Source organism: Taeniopygia guttata, chromosome Z (genome assembly GCF_048771995.1).
Source record: "Taeniopygia guttata chromosome Z, bTaeGut7.mat, whole genome shotgun sequence".
NCBI lineage: Eukaryota > Metazoa > Chordata > Aves > Passeriformes > Estrildidae > Taeniopygia > Taeniopygia guttata.
Genome location: NC_133063.1, coordinates 40,517,654 through 40,543,811, shown reverse-complemented (window position 1 = coordinate 40,543,811; position 26,158 = coordinate 40,517,654). Strand labels below are relative to the sequence as shown.

At 40.5% G+C, this 26,158-nt stretch overlaps 1 protein-coding gene across 10 annotated transcripts in view; it reads right to left on the bottom strand.

Annotated features, from left to right (window-relative positions):
• Positions 1–26,158, bottom strand: part of EPG5 (ectopic P-granules 5 autophagy tethering factor) — a 103,600-nt gene that overhangs the window by 60,253 nt on the left and 17,189 nt on the right. For 8 of the 10 annotated variants that reach the window (XR_012053251.1, XR_012053252.1, XM_072922758.1 and 5 more), the window contains exons 12-33: positions 25,592–25,746; positions 24,891–25,031; positions 24,524–24,688; positions 23,200–23,322; positions 19,725–19,984; positions 17,736–17,876; positions 17,199–17,343; positions 16,199–16,396; positions 15,377–15,487; positions 14,547–14,666; positions 12,973–13,139; positions 12,557–12,781; positions 10,605–10,728; positions 9,562–9,703; positions 8,344–8,515; positions 6,984–7,146; positions 5,635–5,777; positions 4,218–4,374; positions 3,033–3,227; positions 1,859–2,072; positions 937–1,097; positions 615–822 (exon numbers count right to left, since the gene is read on the bottom strand). Coding sequence is in view for 8 of the 10 variants with exons in the window: in XM_072922758.1 (XP_072778859.1) it covers positions 615–822; positions 937–1,097; positions 1,859–2,072; positions 3,033–3,227; positions 4,218–4,374; positions 5,635–5,777; positions 6,984–7,146; positions 8,344–8,515; positions 9,562–9,703; positions 10,605–10,728; positions 12,557–12,781; positions 12,973–13,139; positions 14,547–14,666; positions 15,377–15,487; positions 16,199–16,396; positions 17,199–17,343; positions 17,736–17,876; positions 19,725–19,984; positions 23,200–23,322; positions 24,524–24,688; positions 24,891–25,031; positions 25,592–25,746 (3,630 nt within the window). In the remaining 2 variants the exon portion in view is untranslated. The remainder of the gene's footprint in view (positions 1–614; positions 823–936; positions 1,098–1,858; positions 2,073–3,032; positions 3,228–4,217; positions 4,375–5,634; positions 5,778–6,983; positions 7,147–8,343; positions 8,516–9,561; positions 9,704–10,604; positions 10,729–12,556; positions 12,782–12,972; positions 13,140–14,546; positions 14,667–15,376; positions 15,488–16,198; positions 16,397–17,198; positions 17,344–17,735; positions 17,877–19,724; positions 19,985–23,199; positions 23,323–24,523; positions 24,689–24,890; positions 25,032–25,591; positions 25,747–26,158) is intronic. The other 2 variants (XM_072922759.1, XM_072922761.1) reach the window with 1 other exon arrangement.

Below are 26,158 nucleotides of genomic sequence, written 5' to 3'. Positions count from 1 at the left end.
TAACATTCACAGAATTATAAAATAATAAAGGCTGGAAAAGACCTCTAAGGTCATTGAGTCCAACCATTCAACCAGCCCTTTCTGGTCAAATAAAATTTTAAAATACAATATGCTTAATAATAACTCAAGTTAACAAAAGGGCTGTTTTAACAACCATCATAGTATTTTTCATTGTTAAGATGTTTTACTAGTACAGCTTTAATAACACACCAGAGATTATGGGGGCAATAACAATTCACACTTTAAACCTGCACATATTAAAATGTGTTAATTAATATTTAAACTAAAATTAGTTTAAAAAAAGTAAAAAAAGTAAAAGCCAACTTTTTTCAAATTTAAATCATGCATGATGAAATCCAGTACTGTCTCCTTCCAAACCTCTGCTCAGTGCAAAAGACTATTTTTCTTAAGAAAGTACAATCATCTCATAAAATAATTCTGAAGCAAGCTCAAATATTAAGCTTCCTCACAGATTATGGCCATGGTCTGTACTTTAATATTATCATTATTTCTCAAATGCAAATTAAGAAGATTTTACTGTATATTTAAGTGGCCCTTAACAGAGGGAATTAGAGCAATCAGGTCTGTTCCTATGTAATTTAAAGACACATTACCTGCTAAAATTCTGCTGCTGCCAACAGGCTCTTGGGCTAAATTAGCAACTTCAGTATCAATCAGTTGTTTAATGAGATACTCCAGAAATGTCTTCACTTCAGCCACATAAGGAGTCCATTTTGAAAACAGGCCAAAAGTCCTGAAGTCCACTGAGGACAGTCGGAGTTTGCAGAAGGATGTAGAAAGCCACTCTATTGTCTCTCTGACCTGTAAAAAGAGGAAGCTATTAATAGCTGCAGAAAGGCTGCACAGCAGTGTTATCTGTCACTGGAGGGCATTTATTTCACCTGAAAAACGTAAATAAGCGCAAAAGGCACCCACCTGTTCTATGGAGAGCAAAGTTTTTGCAGCATCCCTCATTACAGGACCTTCAGCAGAATCACTTTTCTTGAAACTGCCCTGCTCAGCCGCTGCTGAATCACACCTCAAAGCTTGAAGGGATGCCTTCCAACAGTCAGGGCTTAGAAGCTGTTCTGATGAGCCTTAGGAGAAAGAAGGGAATGCATTTGTGAAAGCCAGAAAGATGTTAGTCCCTTTCTCCAAAAAAGTCAAAAAATATTGAAATTAGAGCTCCCTGCTACATGAAAAATTAGGTGAAGTTGGAGTTTGAAAGTCCCAAGTTTAAGGGTGAGAGATTATCTCTAGTTTGCAAATGTAATCTACAGTTATTTTTAGAATCTACATGTTTCTCTTCTTAGAGAGCTCCCCAGGCACTTTGTACATCCCTGACTGCAAATACCCACTAATAGACAGCTGCTCCCTCAGCAGGTATGGTTTGACAAAGAGACGTGCTTTAGTTCTTATTTGAGGGGCACATCAGAATATGGTGGCATCAAACATCAACCAGGACATTTTCAGCAGATTTCAGCATCAGTTACACATCTTCCTAATTCCAGCTGTCCACCTGACACTGAAGGGTAATCAAAAACAAGGGTTCTGCATTACAGACCATGGCATAACTATCATTAATAGCTGCTTCCATTAACAGAAGACTCTCCTCCATCCTTCTCCGGTTACATGTACTGAAAAATCTGTTGTCACTGATGTGTGTGCCTTGACCCACAGAAGAGCTACAATATGTCTAAAAAAACCACATTACATAGCAAGGCATGTAAAAATGCCCTAGGCAGAAACCTAAGGAAATGTAAATCATTCTGCAGTTTAACTCTACTGCACAGAGTTCGTATTTTGAAGCCAGAAGGGCTCTGCACAAGGGCTCAGCATGCATCACCTCAGAACTCACTTTGCACGAACAATCTTAAGAAATCACTGTAGTGGTCAGGGAACTGATACTGGAGAAGGTTAGTCCAATGCTTGCAGAAGATATTAAATGGCATCAAAATATCTTCTTCAGGTTCCAGGCCACATGCACTGAGAGCCAAATGAATGGACTCCAGGAGCTGGGTGCGCTCCGAGAGAGGCGGCTTGGCCACGCTCAACCACTGGGTCAGGTCAAACTACAACAGAGCACAGGGAGCATTTGTGAGCAGGAGATTCAAAAGACACAACACCTCTGGCAGGAAGGAGAAGTCACCAGGGAAATTAAATCATGACGTTTTTATGAATCTAAGAAAAACATCATGAATTTGCATCTTGTTAGCCCAAACTCCAAACTTAACCCTCCAAAGTCTACGATTTAGCATACTGCAGAAGTCTCCAGATCTGTGGAACAGCCCTTGGGCAAGGGGCTCAGATTCAAAGATGTGTCTCATGTTTCCACTCAACCATTAAACTGGACTGATGCCCACAGTCCCTACATTTTCAGGTGGAGGAGCAAAGCTTTTGTAGCCCTTGAGCACCTGCTCGGACCTTGGTCAGCAGGGACAATACTGACCACTGCCACCATGGATAGCTCGGAGTCCTGCCCAGGACAGACTGCCTGGGCTTTTAGCTGTCTCCCTGTAACTGAAGAGGAGAATCAGAGCAGAATCAAAGGCCATGTGTTACACTAATTTCTCCACTGGCAGTATCAGTAGTAACAGGAGATGTGCAAATCACATCTTGCTATTACCTTACTCTGTTTTAAGATAGGCAGGAAGGATACAGGTGCCAAACAGACACTATCCCAAATTTTTTTTGATTGTTAGATACCTGGCATTCACTGGCTATTTTAACGAATGCCTTTGCAGACACCAGGCAGAAGAAATCAAGAGATGGTTTTAATTTCAGCAGTGGAAGCCTTGGGAAGCACGTAAGTGATACTATCTGGGCTAGAAAAGGCTTCTTGAGCTATTTGCTTTTGACTCCAGCCCCTCTTGAGCTTCTTGAGCTTAAATGTAACACTTACCATTCAATATGACCGACACAGCTCTACAGAACCTGTCAATGCTATTTTGAAGTACCAGATTTGCACCTCTTTCCCCTTTAGCTTAAGGACATGGTCTTTATGCAAAGAACACCCACAGACCAGACTTCACCTTTGTCAGCAGCATGAAGACAACATCGCTGTTATCTTCACTCAGAAAGGCCACAACTTTTTTGTATAAGGTCACAAATTCACTGGGAGAGGCTCCAGGAGTGAAGTAAGGAGAAAGGAGAGTACAGAGCCTCCGATTCTGCAGAATCGTCTGGAGCAGATGTTTGCACTCTGATTTGGTCCCACTGATGAACACCTGAGAGAAGTGGGAATGGTGGAAAACATAACAGCCATATATCAGTCAACTGTAAAATACACCTCTTAAGCTGGTTGAGACACCCACAGTTTTGGTCCTTTTATAAAAAGGGAAGTTTTTCTCAAAAACAAGAGACTGAAATTGTAAGATTAACATCAACTAAATGCTGTTATTCCACAAGATATAACACAGAACAAACATGTCTTCCTAGCTCACTTTAGACAAACATTTGTGATAGCATATGTTGTCTAAAAATACCCAGAAATATCACTTTTTCTGATGGAATAGCGTAAGAAAATGAATCCTGATTTAACCAGCCCTGCTTCATAATAGAACAAATTTAACAGAATTAAAGCTGTGAAGAACTTCTCAGTACTTCAGCTGTTAGAGGTGCTCAAAGACAGCTGCACATTAAAATAAGCTGTATCTAAGATAAAAGACCCAAAGCAGAGACTAATGATTTTTCTCAGAGGACAAACAGAGCAAACATTACCACCACCACCACACACTTGTCTTCTCTACCAGGAAACTTCTGATATAACTCACTACACAAAGAACACTGCAAAGCTGCAGAAGAAAGGTGTCTAAATACAGAGCCTGACAAAATGTGCATCAAACAGAAAGCGACAGGTAAAAGAAAGTCTATGCTGAAACACACTTTTTTGAACAGAAAGTATCCAAACCTTAGTTACCTGCCCAGAACTCCAGCATTTAACTAACATAATGACAATTAATTAACACTAAGCAGAGGCACCTCAGAGAAACAGTTTTTATTTTGCTTAAATGCAAGCTTCAACTCTCCTAAAGACTTTACATTACACAATTAGTGGAAAACAAAATGGGATAGAAGCTTAGAAATTAACTTTAAGGCTTGTAACTTGTTTAGGACCACAACCCCCGCCACATTAACAGCAGTGAAGTTGGAATAAGCATCAAAAATCACATTTTAAAAATTCAGAAAATATTTTGATATTCAAAAAATAAACTCACTTGGCCCAGAATCTCTATGCAGGATGTGAAGAACTGTCTTGTGGGAGGATTACGTTGAGTTTCATCACACACATATTCTACCAATGTAAAAAACAAACCAATTCCAACTTTCTTGATTGCAGGCATAGGCTGCACCTTGTAGATATTTATCAGGGCCCTAAAAAAAATAAGTTAAAAGGCAAATTTAATTTACATACAGAGAATAACCTATGACTATAAAGAAAGGTTTTTTGCCAATATATAGCCTTGAGATGAGTATTTGCGATACTCTCTGAGTATCCCTCCTTCTCATAATCAGTCTGAAAAGACACAGATTTAGCTCATGTAATTTTGTTGCCTGAAATGGGTACTTCCAAACTTAGAAAGTGCCCATTATCAGAGTCAGAAAGTGAATGCTGAAGGATTTCCAAAGGACAGTTCCAATGGATTATTTCTCCCTTAAATCAGGTACTCCTCATATCCTGATGGCATCTCAACGGACTTTGTACTACAAGAAAAACTACCCCATTTTATTTCACAGGCTCAATAATAAAAGAATTAAAACAGAATCAATCTTCTCTTGTGCATTGCCAAGTAAATGTTTCATTGAGACCATACCCCTGTCTTCACTAAATCTGAATTAAAACAGGTGAAGAAGATGCAATTCCACAGATGTAAATCCCAAGAACTAGCTCAAGTACAGAATTTTTCAGATTAACGATCAAGAATGAACAAGCAGAAGTAGTACATAAATCTTTTACTTGTACAATCATTACACTTTATAGCAAACCAGCTACACTAAGAGAATCCCAGCAGAAATCTGGAAGATTGAGGATGAAGTTGCTAAAGTGGACCTCTGGGATGAACTGTAAAAGTAAGGACGAGGGCCTTGGACAACCCCATTTTATTCATACCCCCCCTCAAAAAAAAGTAGTATTATCTAGCCTGCTTCCACTGCACAATTTTGTTTCACTTTTTAAAAAACTACTTCAAATTTTAGCACATTATTAAAGATTTATGTCCTGCACTATAACAAAGAAAAACCTATAGAGAGACATATTCAACTCATATAATTTAGCTTATGGCTGAGACAGCTGTGGTACAAGTCTGCCACTTCCTAAAGTTTAGCACAGCATCCTTGTCATTACTCAGTGTCCTTTTACAGGATTAGGAGGGCTATTATAATGCACAGAACAATAAAAAGAAGTAGAAAACAAACAGAATTACAACACAATAGTGTGTGCCCTGTTGAGCCTGAGAGACCCTCTGATAATAATTACTGTGCCACAAACACACAGGTCTCAGGATTCCAACTCTGTTGTTGGTCCAAGCTAATGAGCATGATGAAAAATACATGAACAGGTTCCACATTTTAACTCTAACACACCAAAATGGTAGCACAAACATCACTTCCCAGAACAGCATCTGAACAACCTACGTTATGAAATTCTCCACGTGTACAGCTGCTTCCACAACACCCAGGGAAGGTGGCTTCATGGCTTCTGCCTGCAGCTGTCTCACTTCTTTACGCAAAGCATGAAGCTGCTGGCTCACTGCTTCATTTTTGTGCTTCCCTTCAAACTAAATGACAAAAAGACACACATTCATTGCAGAATTAACACAATTTTGCTAGAACTCTTCCATGTTGCAGTTGTTTCCAAAAACGAAGCAGAGTCCAGTCAAAGGGCTCTAAATTTGGATGGCTTACCCCTGAGAGCTTTCATCAGATTCAGTACATTGCGCCCAAGCACACATTCTTGGGCATGTTCCTAATTAATTATCACACACACTAATAGAATTCATGTCTTTTATCTCAGGCTTTTAATCTACAGGGACTGAAACTTAGAGGGAATCAAAAAATTAATTCACTAGGCAACATGGCACTATTTCCATAAACATTTTCATGTTTCTGTTCCTATCAGCAAGCAAATTCCCACATCCATACACTGGGAAGCAGTTTAGGATGGATGCCATAAGCGAAACAAATTATGCAACAACTTCCTCTTCAGCTGTTGATCTGCTTCTCCTTTTGAGCATTGTGGGAATCCAGGGCTTCCCTCGGGCTGCCCTGGCAGGTCTGGGACCCTGGCAGGGGTCAGGAACCCCCCTGTACAGAGCCCCGAGAAACACTGTCTGTGATCTCTGTCCATGGAAGAGTTTTCAATCTTACAGGATGAATTACAAGCTCTGAGTGTTTGATATGAATAATAATTAAGTGTGGCACGGGTGCAAAAGTAAAATTTTAGGATTCTAGATTAGGGGTTCAGAGGGGACAAGATGGAGGAAATTGGGTGTGTTTTGTCCTTTTTCTCCTTCTTCATGCCCTCCATGTTTCACTGTAGTGTTGGCATTTTTCTATTGGTTTAGGCTGGGGACACGCTGTTCAACATAGGTGATAGATATTGGCACATTATTGTAAATATAGCACACGTAGTTTCTGGTATATCATGTTTGTAACATCCCACTGGGGGCAGAGCCCCACACGCTGCCCTGCAGGACAGACCTGCGGCAGGGCAGCAGAACATGTTAGAGATAAGCAAGAATAAACAACCTTGAAAACAGCACAGACAAATTATGGCTTCTTCTTTGGCAACAGGGCAGAAAGACAGAGACTTTCTACAATCTCGGAATCATCAATACCCACAGATTCCAACAGAGCATTATACATGAGGTGTTTTAGATCACTAATATGTGCGTGGATTTATTACTTTTGTAATAATTCAGCCATTTCACACTCATCCTCTACGTTCACCAGCCCCAAAACAGAGGTGATGCCATGCCTCTAACCTGGATGGTGAGCTGAGCTGCTCCCTGGCAGCCTTTGTTTGAAGTTCCCCGGCACTCCAGGTGGAGAGTGATTTGCTCTTCCCTGTTGACATACAGCTTAGGCACCGTGTCCAGGATCTCACTGTTCAGAGCAACATGCTGAGACTCCCAGAGAGCTGCAGTTCTGAAAGGCATTTATTAATAAAATTACCAAAATCTTTCCTGAAAACAGCAATGCTGAGAATTTATAAAAGAGGAGCTCTTTAATGTGCTGCACTAAGACTCATGACACTTTCCTGGAAAACATAAAAGGCTATTAAATGAAATTGAGCTAAAACTTCAAAGTAACATCACTTCAAAGTAAAAAAAACAGGTTCATAAGAACAAAACTACTCAAGTATGTGTGTTTTGAATTACTAGGTATGAAAACCTGGAAGGAAACTGAACAGAATAATCTCTATAGGAAATGCAATTTTCCATGAGACAAAAAAAAAAAAAAAAAAAAAAAAAGCTGGAGTGTGATGATTAGTCAAAACTGGAAAAAAAAAAAAAAAAAAAAACAAGAGGAAAAAGAGAATCCACCTAAAATTGATAAATTGATACTGTAATTGTTCAGACTCAGCCTCTCATGGGCTTAGTAGCTTTTGTTCTGGTTCATAATATTGCTATTAAATTACTACATTAGGTAAGAACAGCTATAGATTAACCAGCTGTGATTGAAAATAATTCAGATGGATTATCTGAGTTGGAGTATTAAAAACAGAAGCTCTCTTTCATTCACAAAGCTAAGAGAACCAGAAACTAGATATCTCTCCTGGATGCTTCACATTGCAACTACTACCTCAGGGTTAAATAACTCATTGTCAACAAATCTAGCCTAAAAGGAGACTTTAGATCAGGAAATATGCCATAAAAGAAAATAAGTTAGATGCCATGTGATGTAATCTCAGTCATTAGATAAGATTTATGCACTCTTATGTCAGCTGAAGAAGTATAATAATAACCTGATAGACCAGAAGAAAGAGAAAACGAATGGGACAAGAAGCAGAAGTCAAGTACTGACAATCTTGTGCTAACACCACAAATGAGGACACTGTGAAGGGTGTCTTTAGGAAGAAATTGTTCCCTGTGAGAGTGGGGAAGCCCTGGCACAGGGTGACCAGGGCAGCTGCGGCTGCTCCATCCCTGGAAGTGTCCAAGGCCAGGTTGGATGGGGCTTGGAGCAACCTGGGATAGTGGAAGGTGTTCCTGCCCATGGCAAGGGGTAGGATGGGATGAGCTTTAAGGTGCCTCTCATCCCAAACCATTCTGTGACTCCATGATAATTTTAAGGCACTGCTGGACACACTGGAGAGGCACAAGAAGCACAGACATGACTCACTTTGCATGCTGCTGCAAGATCTTCAGGTCCCTGCGCATGAGCTGGATCGCGTCTTTCTGGCTCACGAGAGTGGCAGAGGAAATCACTGGCACAGGAGCTTTCATCATCTGCAGAGGCAGAGGGGGCTTGGGAGTATCAAGCTTCTTCAAATTATTCATGATCCTCACTTTGGCTACAAAAAAATTTTTTAAAAAAAGCAGAAGCAAGTTTGATCAATAAGAAAAGTTTAGGAGAAACTGAAGAAAAAGATTTGGTTTTTTGCATGAAGCATTTTTAACTGCAGGCAAATATTTCTCAGGTTTCCTCTTTAAAAAAAAATCACTCAAGTAATATTTTTATTTTTTCAAATATTGACTTCTCACAGCTTATTTTCATGATCAGCTCTTCCATCACACAAATATTAGGATCAAAAGACCCACTGGTTTTCTTGTTTTCCCCAAACACGCCTAACTTCCAGTTTTCCTGTCACTCCATTTATTTTGCATCTGACACAGGCACCCAGACAAAATTCTGAGCAAAATTGATCTTCCTTTCCCTAAACCTGTAGTCTTGTCAGTGTCAATTCCTTCTCAGAGTACAGCCTCTCTCTGGGTCAGCCCTCTCCTCCTGCTGATTTCCATTCCATTTCTTTGTCCTAACAGTGTAAATTCATCTATGAAACTATTCCAGTTCCATTCTGTTCCCTCACTCCTTCCTCTTCTTTGGATCAGCCCCAAATCCAATCTCTCCATATCCTTAATGCAACAGCTATGAGTGTCATCCTTTCTGCACCCCTTTCACTATGCCAAAATTCCAGGGGAAACGCACGGGGAAAAACAATACCCAAAAAAGCCTAACAAAGAAAACTAAGCTTAAAAAAATCCAGAAACAATATGTCTTCAGGCACAGCTGGTTTTACCTTTGCTTGCACCTGTCTTTCTCTAAATTTTGGGAAAATGTCTGGATGCAGAGGAACTTTCAGGGAGCTTTCCCATGATGCTCTAGCTCTGCTCTGTGACGTGGCAAACTTGAAGCCAAAAAGCATCAATATCAGCTTCTCACAGGAAAATCTTAGTGAGAAAACCATGACAACTTTATGGAAAATATTGTACACACAGAAAACAAACCATATTAATATCTTTATTCACAGGGATCATCAAGCTGCTAAAGAAACCAGGGCTTTGACATCCCAGTAATTTTTTAAAGTGCAGTTTCCTTAACACTATTTTTATCTCTTACCTGACAAAGGGTTAGTGAAATCTGTTTCCCCTGCAGAAGCACAGGCTGGATGTGATTCAAGCTGAACCTGCAGCCAAAGGTTTAGAGCTTCCTGAAACTCATGGTGTATGAGTTCCACATTGACATACTCCATCCACAGATCCTGAAGCACACAAGAATTAAATTGTCATCCTCCATTTTGGTCAGCACCATGTGCTGTCCACCCATCCTAATATCTGTGAAACTAAAATAAGTACATAAAAAACATACTCTGCAGTTTTAAGTCACAGGAAATCTATTATTATTAGGGCAAAAAAACTAAACTGAAGAAAAACAGTGAGCTGTTTTTATTAGATATATACATATCTACTGAAAAGCATTTTGACATTTAGAGATGAAACCTGACACATGGCATAATTGCTAATACATAGAGACAAAGGGAAAGACGTATTGTTAAAAACCTGCTCCTAAAAAGGGAATTAAAGAGACCAAGACAGTCCAAAATATGGCATCATTAACTGCAGCCAGACTAAAACAGGCTGCATTTCCAGCAGTCATATACACCGGAGGAGTGAAAGCAAAGCAAGCATAAGGAAATGCCCTTCCAAAGTAAGTCTTTAGGCTTGAAGAATAGAATAATAGAAGAATAATTCAAGAACAGAATAATACACACTCACTAACTTATATTTGAATCTGACATTTTACAGACTACCAACACAAGCAGGTTTTGGCTTCCAGTCTTTTGTTATTTAAAGCTGCAACTTAAATAATCCTCTAATACTAACTTAGAACATAAAAAGAATTACAGAGCAGTATAGAAAAAGGATTGTGTTGCAAGAAATGACAGATATGCAATGAAGCTACATCTAAGTTCCCTTTCAAACATAAAGGAAGGAAGTTTGGCATAGCACAGGATTTTAGGGAAAAAGTTAGAGCCATGAAGGTATTATACATGCTGTATATGTATTAAAAACCAGTAACACAACTCTCTCTCTCACTGATTAAAGACTCATTTTAGCAAATGGACTTTAAATTTCAGATTTTCAGTGTAATTAGCAACCCACCTGTTGATTCTGCATGACTTTAGCAAGTCTATGTGCATCATACTGCTTTGGCAAAGAGGGAATGTATGTATCTCCTTTCTGGAAAGTCTCATCTTCCAACCACAAAATTAAAACATTACAAAGCCTGAGGGGGAGGAAAAAGAAAAAAAGGGAAAAAATCAGTGTGAATTTGATTGTTCTGAAGTTAGAATTAGGGCAACAAATAATGCTACAAGGTGGCATGGTTAAAAAAAAAGATATTTTGGGTGCATTTTCACTCATTTACTGCCAAGTTAAAGACCCATAGAGGAAAGGAGGCACTTAGAAAAATATGAAGGGTAGCAACAAAGAGTAAGAGGACAAATTCTGAAAAGGAAAACATTTATGCAAACTAGCATAAAACCCAGGACTGGAATAATCTCTTATGTCAGAAATTACCACCACAACCCAATTCAGAAGATCAATGGAATAAACAGAATGCATGTGAGCAAGTTGAGCTTCTCACTCCAGAATCTCTCTGCAGTGCCTACTCCAAAAAGTCATGCCTGAATTAAGTCACATATTTTCTTTTCAGGGTTCCATTCATTACTAGTTCATTCTCATTTCCTCCTTTGTTAAAACTTTAACATAAATACACCTTTTTTTTCAGCTGACATCATTCCACCAACTGCTACCATTTTCATAGTCACACCACCCAAGTCTTCCTGACAAGGAAGCACTAGAACACCATTAAATCTTCACATTGTGGTATTAAATATCACTAGCAAATTCCTGCTTCCTTCATAAGTGTCATTGGTGAAAAAATGGAAGTACACCAATTCCAAGAATCAGCCCCTATAAACCCTACTAATAATTTCTGTCTTGTGTAGGAAACTAGACAGGTGATTAAACTTCCAGAGTATAAGATTTATCTGGGCATAGAGCACTCTGGTTTTCTGTTGGAGCAGGAAACTTATTTGAAATGAAAGACTGAAAATATGAATCAAGTTCACCCGGTGACCATCTCTGGATTATTTTTCACAGACTATCAAGTGGTATTTATGGTCTCCCTCATTTGTTTGTACAATACCTACTGAGTGCTGAGGGGAACCCTGAGCAGGAGCTCAGATTATACATGTCCAGGACCCCTGAACAAGGGACTCTTTACAAATAATCCTTTCAACTATTTCCTCACAATATCCACATACCTTTTCAGTTCAGTGAACATGAGGTATAGATATTTCTTAGGAGCTACTACTCCTCACAAAAGTGGGAATTCACGAACTGAGTATCAGTGAGTGACTGTGTTCTCCTCCTTAGCCTGTTCCAAGATAAAAAGTGAGTCCTGTGGCAAGGTTTTGGTAAGCAGATTTGCCATTTTTCAGATGGCACAGAACACACTTGGCAGAGCTCACATCTGGGTTGCTAACTAAGCAAAGTGCTTGAACCATGTGCTGAAGACCACATGAAGTAATGAAGTAATGCCTGATGAAGTAATCTTACTCAGACATAAATTCAGGCCCTGGTCTGTGACAAACATATATACACACCAAGTAGCCGTTTCCATTTATAGCTAGTGATATACATATGAGTAGATATGCCTAAATAATAAATATTTTGCCAGCATGGGGCTACCATTCATTAAAAAGCAAAGCTTTTCCCCTAAAGGGAATGACAAGCCTATCAACAATGCTTTATTTTTAGTAGTAAAACCAGCCCTCTCTCAAACTAAACAAATGCAAATAGAAGAATGGATTTGAGCCCAGCTATGCACCTGGGAACATGGGTTAGTGGTGGCCTTGACAGTGCTGAGTTAAGTGCTGGACTTGATCTTGGAAGGCTTTTTCAAACCTGAATATTCTATGACCTTATGTTTTAATAAGTGCCTGCAGTACATCTAAGGTAACACCCCTACATTCCTCACACAGCTATGACTTGCTGTAGCAGTTAGGCAGTTGCACTGATTAATGTGGAACTGGGCAGGCTTTTTTTACCTGATGAGTTCCTTATGCAGCTCAGGTGAAGTCAGGTAATCAGGTGAGCAGCTGGTCTTCTCTGGTGACCTGTCATTGCCCTCAGGACTCTCCACTCTCAGTGCTTTACTGGCAGCATGGTGGAAGTCTGCCACCTCTGTCAGCCGCTGCTTCATCTCACTTAGCAAGTTAACATGAGCTCCACTCTGAAAAAAGCGTCTTCCAATACAGCCATCTACAGGTAATCTACAAATGGACAATAAAGCATAACTAAGTCTTGTTGCAAATGTCAAATCAGCATCTCTGCAGACAAACTGTCTCACCAGAGAAGCTGCTGATACCCACTGCTTTCAGAAGCAGTCAGTGTAATGCACTGACTCTCACTTGCTGTGCACTTAATTAGCAATTGATAATCTGCTGGAGCAGGTCAGACTCACCCATACTGCGGTCCTGGTCGGTGAAGGTACAGGAAGAAGAATTTCTGCCAGATTAGTGGCATGAGAGGGTGATCTGCAGGGGTAGCAAGGGCCTGGTGAGCCCAGCGGTAAATCATGAGCCTCTGGAGGGAAGGGACAATGGGCAGCTTCAGCTGGGTCTGGGCTTTCTGTAGAAACAACATTTCCAGACAGTGTGGTGCTGTAACAGGCTGTCACAGGTTAACTGAGCAGATTAACACAGTGTGAACACTTGGTAATTACAGAGGAAAAAACTTTGGAAGCAGTCACACATCTGTTACAGGCCTTGAAGAATGAGCTGCCCATCTCACAGTTATACTGCAGAGCAGACCTACATCTCTGATGCTTACAAACCCCCAGCATGATGGCTCTGACACAAGGCCAACATATGGGCCCTGGTGTTAATTACAGTTAATTACTGTTCTTCCTCACAGAAGTAGATGTTCCCAGTTTAGATCTCCAACATGCTTCTTTTAGCTTTTTCCAGATTACATTTAATACAGCTCTAGTGAAAATTTGAAATGCAAAGTATAACTAATGTGAAGAAAGAACACAGAAGCAAAAGCAGAACAAAAACAAAGCAAACTATGAGTAGCAGCATCCCATCTTAGCAACATCACAGACCCACTAAATCATTAAACAGTCTCACTCCAAGCTCCCCTGGACTGTACCTGAAGCAGGGGAATGGGAGGCTTTTCTGAGTTCCCAAGACTGGGAGCAGACCCTGGCACTTCTTCATCCCATACACCAAACCTCTTCTCCACACACTGCCCAGAGTCTTTTTTTTTCCAGATAAATCAAGACACACAAGCAAAGAACAAACGTTCTCCAGACCAGTTCCAAGGATGCAAGACATGTACTTGTCACAGGCCAAGCAAACCTATTTTCACAGAGCCACTTCCTTCACTGAAACACACTGAAACAGCTGAGATGAAGGATGGGCCAAAAGTTACACTTTGAGAATGGATAGCTTTGGTTTCCACTTGCTTCCCTCCAGAATTTCTAACTGAATTTGGGCAAAGAAGCTGGAAAAGGCTGCAATGTAGCCTGAAGTACAGCTGATTAAGTGCCTTGTTAAAGGAGAGATCTAAATAGTTTTGAAAGCCTTGGAAAATAATTCAGAAAACAGAGAAAAGTAAAGGCCAGTCTTCTGCACAATTCAGATCATCTGTTTGAAATACAGACACATTTTCCCACCTGAAAAATAAGCACTCCCCATATCAGGGGTATAGATTAAATCCACTGAAGGTTGTGAGGCATTTAGAAGACCCAGAAAATTATGCAAAAGCACAAATTAGCTTTCTTTAAATAGTGGTATAGTAAAATCAGGTATTTCCATTGTGGCTTGTAAATCTAAAAGAACTCAAATACACTTAAAATGTCAATGAAAATTTCCCTGCAGTATATCTTCTCCTGCACAGCCAAGTAAAGCATTATTTATACATTTACCCTGGTAAGAAAGTAGTACATAAGAGAAAAACTACATTATACAAGGAAATACTTTTCTCCAGCAGTTCTCTCTAATTTTAATGAATAGAGATGACCAGTTCTCTCACCTTCAAAGCTTGATCAGGAGTTAAAGCATTGATAACCAGCTCCCCCTCCACAACTCTCCGAAGCTGTGAATCTTCTTCAAATATTGATTCCATATTTAACACCGTCCATGCAAACCAGACCTGGACAACACAGAAATGACAAAAATATTAACAACAAAACAGCAGGGGGCAGGATCAGGAAGCTTGATGATTTCTTAAGAGGAATAAGTGTTTGACGGATTCTCATTGCAGAGCTGCAAAAAGCACTATCACATCTCAACAACAAAAGCTCTTTATACTTCCCTTTTGTGCAATTTTGAAAAAGAAGGGGAAAAGCAGACACAACTGCAGACAGAATCACCCAGAGAGCTCAACAACCTTCTCAAACTCAGTAAAACAGAGAGGAAACAACCTTCTCAAACTCAGTAAAACAAGACCTCCTGTCTTCCACCTGCACTCCACATCTCTGTCTGGGGTACTCTGAGATTTTCTTTCCTTTTTTCTTGAGTAAGGAGCTCACTTAAGCAGAGAGAAAGTAATTTGAATTCAAAATATTTGTCAGATAAAGACTGATCTGAAAGAAAAGTCAGGCTTTACAGATTTTGTCTTGTTAAACAGATTAAAAACAATAGTAGATTAGAAGAAAATTTAACTAATAAATCCTATTATATGAATTCTTGGATGCAGATTAGTCAAACTCTCCCTGTGCAAAATATTCATGTTCCTTTAGTGCAATAGTGCAAAAAACCCATAGCATTCTCTTAGGCTAAACTGGGACTTTATCACAAGAAAAAAGTCCCCTAGATCAGTTTGTTGCTTTTCCCATCACAAAACGCCATCATGGCACTCACCTGAGAGGAGTTGGCATTGCCCTCCACAAAGGATGGTGTGACATTGCCTGCCACAATCCAGCTGACCAGTGAAGACAGCATACCCTTGTCACAGTGATAGCCCAAAGCATTCTGCACAGAAACAGAAAACATTTGGGTTTTTTTCATGACCAGGTGATTTAGAAGCTACAGGTAGATCACTTAATTTTTATCCAGGTTCCTTTCCACCTCCTGTTGCTACTTTCCAACCTCAGCTCAGCCAGGAACCACTGAAATGCCTGCTTGGACTTTCTATTTCAGTGAAAAAATCCTGTTGCAGAAACTGTATTTGGTTTTTTTTTCAGGAGAGGGCACTCCATTTCTGTCCTAAACACTCCATCAAAGATTTGAAATGTAAAGAAGATAAACCACAATAGAATGAAAACTGTGTTCCAAACTGGTTATAGTAGTAATTATTATCATTATTATTAAAATATCAGGCATTTCATTAATCTTGACCCACTCAGAAAAAAAATTTCTTGACCAACTCATAATAAAATCAGATCACCTCATCCCACATCATCATGACTGGCTGTCCAGAGAAGCTGTCACTGCCTCATCCCTGGAAGTGCTAAAAAACAGTTTGGACAGGGCTTGGAGCAACCTGGGATAGCAGAAGGTGTCCCTGGACAGGGGAACTGGATGGGCTGTAAAGTCCCTCCCAGCCCAAACCATACTAGGGTTTCACAGTCATTCTTGCTGTACTTCAGGAAAACACATTCACATCAAAACCCAACTGTGCAACAGATGAGCTGACCATTTATACCCAACAGCAACACCAAAACACCACAGCTATTTATTTACCTTGTGCTGCTGGTAAAGCAGTTTTTGCACACAGTCCTCCTGGCTGTACTGAAAAGCAGCTTTGCACAAGTCATCCAGCAGGCAGAGTGTGGCCCGGTCCCTGTGCCACAGCTGCTGGCTGGTGAGGACCTGCACCCAGAACTCCAGGACTGCAGCTGGCCCCACTCCATTTGGATGGTCACTTAGAAAAATGTGAGTCTGACAAATTAAAGGGTAAAATTGTCAACAGATCACAGCTTTAAGTAAAGCTTTAGAATTTATTGGAGAACTGTTCACTTGCTTGAAGCTGTGGGGCTATCCTTAAATTAAATCATTTACAACAACTCTCTCTATATCCAAGTGAGGACAGCTTTGTCATCTTCAGCTTCCAAACTTCTGCAGATTCTGAAGCCTAGAGAGCAGAGGACCTTGTGCAATCAGCAAAAACAGACACAGAAGCCTTAAGCAGGACACCTGAACGCATAAACAGCACCTACTTCCAAAGTCCAAGCTGCTGCAGACCTTCCCAGAGTAGCTCTCTTTCCATTATCCCTCTCTAATGTTAGAGAGCCTTGGGTTTTGACCTCTCTGCACTTAAAAAAACACTACTGCTCCCTAACTCAAGAACATTTTTTCCATTCCAGAGTCCTAAATTAATGGTGAAAAGCAGAACTTGCAAATATTAATATCTCTGCTACATTCCTCAAATAAGACAGAAAAGAAAGGAGTGCTGCATTTTACATTTTCTTTTTTAAACAGTTTTAACCTGGCATGGGAAAATTAGTTGTCCAAGAAGTCTGAAAGGTAAATATTGTTGTTAGTGCCACATACATTGCCAGATTTAGACAAGTTTAAGCAGAAGCATTTTAAGAAACCAAATCTCAACTACTAATGCTTGATACACGGTACTCTGACTGAATGATAGGTTCAGTTCCCTTTCTAACCTTTAACACTAACTCAGTCAAATAAGCTTGGTTTTAAACACTCTCTCCCCCTTTTCTGTTTTAAATAATCTTCTCACCTGTATCATACTACTGAGCAGCTTAACATTTTCTCCGTAGTTCACTCCTGTCAAGTGCTGTGTCACTTTATGGGTAACCTGCTGGGTCACTCCTTGAGGGACTCCACTATCCAGGTGAAGGAACAGTTCCACATAAGATAAAAACCTAGGGATGTCAACAAATAAAATTAAAATGTCCTTTACTGCATATTAAATAGAAAGTGTGCTTCTAGAAAATTTAAAACCAGCTCAACAGCACCAGTGAGACACATATTGAAAGGCTTTGATTCACAACCACAATGCAGATTTAATTGGTCCAGCTCTGCCATACACTAGGCACAGTATGAACATTTCACACCAACCTGTAATTCAAGGCAGTTCATCAGGACCAGTTCTTGATCTACATCAGCACCCAAATATCACTCAGGATTTGTCTGGGTGACTGTTAGGCGTCTAAACCAGAAGATTATTATTAACTTTTACTGCAACTATGAATAAATTAAGTAAACAAATGTACAAAATTTTTAAATGAACATATTATGAACAAATAATGCTTACTGTTCATTCTTCAAGAGGTAATACTGGCAAGAATAAAACAAGGGTAAAATTTTATCCAGCACATGGACTACTGTTCTCAGATGTCTAGACTGGACTAGTACACCCAAAAGAGGGATCCCTTCAGCACAAAACTTCTCGATGCTGTCAGAAAACAAAACGAAAAAATTTATGAAAAACACATTCACTATCAGCAGAAAGGGGGACAATATGTTGATTCAGTTTTTATTAAATGAGATGTAAATACATTCATAACTTTACACGTGATCTTTGAAAATCCAAATAGTTAAATACAGAGTCTTTTTCTTCAGCTGTAGGAGTCATTCAATAGCTGAGAGATTTCCCAAGTATTTCCTTCTCAAATATTTACTAAGTATCACCTTCCTTCACAAATCCCCTTCTGGGGATTAGTGTCCCATTTTTCAAAAATCACTAGAGATGCAAGTCTTTATCAAGTTTCTATCACTTTAAACTCACTGCTCTTGCCTAACTTGGACAATTTGCCTCCCTCTCCAGGGAAAAGGGACAAAGGCCAAACAGAGAAGGTGCAGGGGAACAGACAAAAGAGGTTCTTTGGTTTTTTATTTCATGCTCAAAGTCAGAGAAAAATTTCCACTCTCAACCTAGAACATCTTAATACAAGGCTCAAACTACTCCAGTGCTTTAAAGTATCTATGGCATAATCTTATCATGAAGCAATGATAAGATTATGAAGCAATAATAATTCTCCTTCCTTGGGGAAGGAGAAGAAAGGCCAGATATTTTTTCCTTGAAAGATTAACATAATACTATATGTAGAAAATAAGTTAGTGAAAATCTTGAATAGCACAGCATATAACCAAAGGGATCACAGACTCAGGAAAAACAGTTCTTGGTGAGAACTGATAAAATTCTGTGTGGCTCTGTACCTCAAACAAGAACATTGGATTACATCCAAAAGCCTTACCTACAAACCAGCTAGATGCACTGGAAAAGACTGTGTTGGAACACAGTCATGGCTAAGAGGTTCACTGCTCTTATAATGCTCTTTATTCACCATTCCCAGAGCGAGTGGACTTCTCACTATTTTCTGAATGCAGTACTGCCCCAATAAAAGAAATTACCTCTAGAACAACTTTTTCAGTAAGTGTGGTTCAAAGTTACTCCTGTCCAGAGAAATTACTGTTAACCCCCAGTTTCAGTACAATTTCCTATGACTGGATCCTAAAGTGCAGGAAGCAAAAGAAGTATTACTAGCAAAATAAAGGAAATAGCATGTTGTTTGAAAGAATTCAGGAATAATTTCTTCACAAAAAGGATTATTAAGCACTGGAACAGGGTGTCCATGGAGTTGTTGGACTCCTCATCTCTGGAGGTGTCCAAGGAATGATGTGGCACTCAGTGCTCTGGGCTGGGTGACAAGGTGGGGATTTGTCACAGGTTGGACTTGATGACCTTGGAGGTCTTTTCCAACCCAAATGATTCTGGGATTCTGTGAAACTACAATCACAGAAAGCTGGGGTTGGAAAAGACTTTGAGATTATCCAATCCAAACACTTCCAAGGCAGGGTCACTCAGAGCAGGAGACAAAGGAACAAGTTCAGGTGGGTTTTGAATGTCTCCAGAGAGGGAGAATCATGATTTCCTTGGGCAGCTGGTTCCAGGGCTCTGCTATCCTCAGCAAGATGAAGTTCTTCCCCATGTTGAGGTGAAACTGCTTGTGTTTTAGTTGTGGCCATTGCTTACTGGATACCACTGAAAAGAGTCCAGCACCATCCTCTGGACACCTGCATTTGAGATGTTTGTCTGCATTAATGAGATTCCCCTCACAGCATTCTCCAGACTGACCATGCTCAGCTCCTCCTCCTAAGAGAGATAACAAGCTGCTCAACCCCTTGCATCACACGCCCTTTAAGCAGGCACAAAGCTGTTAACAACCCTCAGCTTAGCATTAGGGAGGCTGCTCAGTCTCTAGGGCCATCCAGCCGAGGCACACACCCAAAAAGCCCCCACCTGTGTCCCAGGGTGGTCATTGCCAGTGCCAGATAGCAGCCGATGGGGACGTTTGCCTTCACAGCCTTGAGCAGGGGGTGCAGCGTGACCGACTCAGCCATGTCCAGTGCACTGTCACACACGGGGACAGCCAGCCCGCTCTGCTGCACCCCACGGTCATTCCTGTGCAGCTTCAGCCTCAAAACCAAACTCCACGCCCACTGATTGAAGGAAGACTCTGGTGTTTCCCCATAGCGAACGATGTTGGCCAGGTAGGAGACCTGGAAGAGAGCAGCAGGAGCAGGAATGAGAGGAAGCACAGCCATGACACAGCACATGTGGCACTGGACTGGGACTTGGTCCGTGGAGGGGGAACTGGATAATCTCTGGGGTCCCTTCCAACTCAAATCTCCTAGGATCAGACCAACAGCAATTATTTTTTTAGACATACCGTGTAGTTTATCTAACCACTCTCTTCCTCACTTTCTACCTCCCTCTTCTTCCCCCATCCCTTTAAGTAAAGGCTACAAACTTACACTGTCTGCTTCCATTTTTCCAAGCTATTTACTGACCTTGAATTAAATTTTAATATTGAGAAAAAATAAAAAAAACCAGACACAACTTTCAATAAGGTTTAAAACATTTAAGACTGCTAGTGAAAGGAAACAAAAATCTATGCAAAAATATTATCTGTCAGCGAAAATCCAAAAACCTGGCAGGCTCTAATTAGAAAAAAGCCTGTATGTGGACAGGCAGAGTCACATGTGTATGTGTCCACTGTCATAAAGACAATGGCTAGATTACAAGGAATTATACACATCTGGAGAAAAAAAAAATTTACACGTTCTGGCAGAGCAGTGCAAATTGCAGAGCTGAAAGGCAATGCAGATATTTCATCCTCTCTGAGTAGGAGTACAAGCACCTAAGCACTATTTTCTCTCAAATTCTTGTTATAGGCTCATGCAAGTCCAGACAGATTCACCTGCACAAGTGGCAACTAAGGCTGACACTGCCTTAAAAAAGATTACTCATCTGGCTGGCACAAGACAACAAACCATGGATAAGTGCAGAGGACCAAGTCAGAACAGAGCTGAGATAGCAAAGAACATTCAGAGTGTTTGTCATGGTTTGACCCTGGTGCAATGCCAGTGTCCCCATGAAAATACATCCTCCCCAAATGAGTGCTGTGAGATGCGATCAGGAACACAGCAGAGCAGCCTCAAGCTTAGAAATAAAAGACAAAGTTTTATTAACCTACTACAATAATAAAAGACACACCCAGAATCCAGGATTAAAACCTTCCAAAACATTCCTCCTACCCCTACACAATTTCCACCAAAACACAGTGAGACACAATCCTGGATTGCTGATCAAGTTATCACCCCTCAGATAATCACTTCTTAGTTCATCAAGGAAGATAGGAGCCTCTACTACGCCATAGACCCTCAGGAAACACAATTGCAACCTCCTGTGTTTCCATGTCACACATGGCACTGCCCGGAGAAAACCTGTCAGTGTGACACCCTCCTTTCCATGTCACAGTGCTCTCACCACCGTGCATGGACTGAAACTGCTCATAGGGTTTCCTTTCAAGGATGCTTTGCCAAGGACCAAAGAATAACAATTTCTCCTTTTTTAGGACAGCAGTGTCCCCCATTTTCTTCTCCCCTGGGGCCGAGGATCTTGAGAACAGAGATCTTCTGCCCTGAAGACAGAAGGCATCACCACACCCTCCTCAGCTTTTCTCTGTTCACTCCACTCCTGTCACTCTCCTGGCGTCACTGCAGCAGGTCACTCTCTTGGCTCCAACCATTGCATTCCCCTAAAAATGCAGTCTCTGTGTTGCATGAGAAATTGGTTCAGTCTATGGCTATACAAGAAAAGTCCAGCCAAGGCCACTCCATCATCTCTTTCCACCTAAGATTCTTTCCCATCTTCTTCTAACATCTCAGGTCCCAGGCTGTCTCTCTTCTCTTTCAGATCAAGGAGGATTAATGTTTCACAAAGCCTTCTTTGTCCAAGAAGGGGTTAAAAGTCTCGGATTCCCAGGATGGCCAAAAGTCTCGGATCGGCTCCCAGAACTCCAACTCCCACAGCCAGGCACCTTCCCCCCGCCACACCTGTCACTTTCTCCTCTGCTGGCTTACTGCCAGCACAGTCTCTGCCTCTCTCACTCTCTCTTCCTCTGGGTGGTGGAACGAAGACATCTCAGATTTCCTCCACCCTTCCATCCCCAGGGGCCAGCTCGGTTCCAGTCCCTGCACCCCCTGGCCTGCCTCCCCAGGCCGCATGGCTTCCCCTCCCTGACCCAGCTCGTGGCTGGGCAGGGGAGAGTCTGTACTCTCCGATGACTGGAACCAGAGACAGCTCTCCTGGGAGTTCTTGCTTTTAACCCCCTGTGTTCTCAGAGGTGTGTCCATGCCTCCAGTGGTCACTCCAGATGCCAATATCCAAACATGACCACTGATTGGTTTGACCCCAGCTTCCTGAGAAAATTTACTTCCCTGTGAAACCACGACAGTGTGGGAAGAAAAGTCTGGAGAAAAAAAGTACAGAGGAGGAGAAAACACTGTACAAAAAATACTGAGAAGAAAAAGCCTAGCACAATCTGTATAAATAAATAAAAGCATCTTGGACTGAATATCCAACACAGGGATTTTTTAACTTTGATATTTCTATCCTTTAATTTGCATTCTGTAACTTGGAGCTATCCCTTCTTGAATCCAGTGTGCTTAAAATCTATTTAATAAACATCTGTGATGTGTTCAGGTCACATAACACTGCCCACTGCTGAAAAGCTCCAAAAAAGATTAACATTTGAGTCTTCAAATAAGATAAGAGCTGGAGTGAGCTCTCTTATTCTCACCAGTAATAAAAATAGCCTTGCATTAACAAGTACTGTCTACCTCTGCATGATAAAGGAGGAGCAGTTTGTGACTATTTACAAACCTGCAAGTGGGTCAAATTAAATGTCAATTTCAAGAAAGATGAGAGAGATCGTCAAGAGCATGGAGTGACAGGACAAGTGAGAATGGCTTCAATCAGAGAGAGTAGATTCAGATCAGATACTAGGAAGAAATTATTTCCTGTGAGAACAGGAAGGCCCTGGCACAGGCTTCCCAGAGCAGCTGTGGCTGTCCCTGGATTCCTGGAAGTGCCCAAGGCCAGGCTGGACAGGGCTTGGAGCAACTTGGGATAGTGAAAGTTGTCCCTGCCCATGGCAGGGGTGGAACTGCATGATCTTTAAGGTCCCTTGTACCCAAATCATTCTATGATTCTGTGATTCTCACACAGATGCTCATAAGCCTAATAGAATTTTCAAATAGCTCTGTGGGTGCAGATAACACTCGAGTTGTTGGTAGGTTATGAAATTATAGCTGGACAAAGAACAGCTTAAAAAGAAAGGAAAAAAAAGTGAAAACAATGTCTTGCCCTGCAGCTTTTCCCATTTACAGCCATCCGTAAGTTATTCCTTGTAAGCAAGAAGAAAGGATACCTGTTTTATGCCTTCTGAAAGTAGGCCAGCATATGGTTTTTGGGAGAGATATTTCTGATACGCTTCCAGGACCATCAAGGCAACTTCAGAATGGACAGCTGGATCCAGGTGAAGAGTATTCTGCTAAAAAGTGTCAGAACACAAAACATTGAGTCATTTAAGAGGTCTCTACAACTGTACACTCAGCTGCACCACAGAGAAATAAATCCTAGTCTTTTTCTGGCTGTTCAAATTAATTAGTGCAATATCAAGGCAAAAATCCTGCCCAGTGAAAAAATTCAGCTTGATGTGAAAGAGTACCAGGCTCACACTGGGAAATACAAAGCCCAACAACTAGATTATTTTTTAAAAGGCATCATAATATTCACTTTCCACGTGTACTTTATGAACATACAATAATTAATAAAAAAATTCAAAGATGCCATTTTAAATTAGATAATAGAGACACTTGAACTCTTGCCTTTAGAAACAAAACCAAATCCCACCACCACGTTTTTTGTACAAATTCCTCTATCAGTTGCCATATTAGAGAGCCATTTTTCCCCACATCAAAGGGCACAGAAATGGTACTGCTATTGCACAGCAAAGAATTCTGTTACATTTTCCCTAACATTCATTTTTATTTACATGTCTACAAGAAACAAGGAGAAATAGTGAGTGAATGTTCTTGTACAATCATCAGCATGGCAAAGAGAAGAGTTCAACATGACCAAATGCACAGAATGAAATGCTAAACTGAATCACTGAGAAGAGGCAACATTATTCCCCCAATCTATTTCTGTTTTTCTCTGAAAGAGCACTCACCCTCAATTATATCCTGACCTCATGGAGCTCCATGAACAATCCAATATTATGGATAATTCCCGATCATTTAAATGATGCTCAGAGTTTTGAAATGTCTCATTTCAATCATTACTTTTCTTGCATTGTGAAAAACATACCTAGATACCAGCATGCAAACTACAGTCACACCAGTCTCCTACACAATTTTTGGAAGATTCCTCTATTTCTGGAGCCAAAAGCATTTTAATCATGTGACTCATTAAAAATTGTCCTCTCAGTTATTTCCTCATTTAGAGAGGGAAAAATCACTGCTTAAATATCTCTTTTAAACTCAGCTGCAACACTATAAGAAAGCAGAACAAGCAAATCCTCAGACAGAGTGCTGTAAAATTATTATGAAATTCCCATTTTGTGCCATTAGGTGTACAGCCATAATATCAAAGCATGCAATTAAATGTTTTCAAATTCTGCTCTACTCCCAGGTGGAGTTTAACTTTTGCTCTGAAAAAGGAGGTTCAAGGTTCCTGTTTTCAATACCTACATGCTCACCAAATCCCCAGTTCAGCCCTTCCAAGATAATGCAAGCCAGTTTATTCTCCACTGCTGTCAGGCTGTAATTTAACAGCCAGTCACGGATCAGGGCTATCTCTGATGAAGAAGGCTTCCACAGGTACAGGGGTAGTTCTTTAAACAGATACAAAGAAACCTTTGAGGAAAGGGAGCAAAGAGTGCAAATCAGTACTCAGTACACAACAATAACCAGCACTGTGCCCTGCAATCCGAAAGAGAGGTATGACCAAAAACCCCACAGAGAGCTCTTTAACACATCCATTCATAACAACCTGGTATGGCCTCTTAGTTTAACTGCATGTCTGATTTAAATGATTTAAACAGACATCAGCACTTACCATCCCCACCTTCTCAATGGTCTCTCTAATCCGATCCAGCAGTACAGAAATAATCTGTGTGTGGATGCTGGCAATGGCTCCCAAGAGTTCCCGACCAACCTTGGAAAACGTCTCTCTTGTGGAAAGCCTAACATAGGACACCTGAGAAGATGAGCAGGGAGAAGTTACTGCTTCTGGCTGACCACCACTAACATGGAAATAAAACGTCTTTTGGAAAACACGGGATTAAATTGCTCTTGGTTGTCGCAGACAAAGTGGATAAATGCCCATATAAAAAGTGAAACTGACTGCCCTAACAGACCAGGAAAGTTCATTGTCATGGCACCAAAAAAATTGTCCAAAACTAAACACAGGAACAACACAGCCACAGGCACTAAAAAAAAAATCTCACCAAAAACAACAGAAAAAACACCACATAAGGAATTCCAGAGCTACAAGTTAGGCCTGCATGAGAAAAACAAAATAAATATATTTTTATTTATTTGTTTCATTCTGGCTTCACTTACAGAAAAGCTGTTCTTTTCCCCAAAAAAACAAGTACTTCAGGCAATTTTAATTCAGTGCCTTTTTAAAAAGTAGCACTTTTTTAATTCCATGGTAGAACAAACTACAGAAGCCATGAAAGCTTCACACCTTCCACTGTTAACAAATACAAAGACCATTTTCATTCTTTTCCTGAATGGACCAGTAACATTACTCACCTCATATATCTCCAAAACAATGATTTTGATAAAATCCTCATCAACATCAGCCCGTTTGGTTTGTGCCATCTGAGCAAATGTGGTGAGCAGACAAATTTCTTCTGAGCAGTTCACTGACTGGAGATACTTTTCAAACTGTGCAAGATGCTCTGGATCTACAAAAAAAGTCAAGTGAAAGAAACATGATAAAAGTGCAATAGGACTCACATCAGCAGCATTTATATAGTTATTCACTCAAATCCCAGAGAAGTGATCTGTGCAGATCATTCCATGCCAACTACAAATAAAAATTTGGCTAATATCTAGCCCAGATCTTGATTACATCCAAGACCTACAAAGAAAGACCAGCTTTAGATTCCCAAAAAACAACACAAAAAGAAAACACTGGATGCACTTGTTTAGACTCTATCTATGAAAACAGAGAACCTGGACAACCTATCTCTGAAAGTGAACCTGCACAAGCAGCAAGGGTAAGATATGCTTTCACTCAAATTCAAGGCAGGTTTCCTCTTTAAACCCAAAAGAGATATTGCCAAAAGCAAATAAACATTCCATTCATCAAATCCA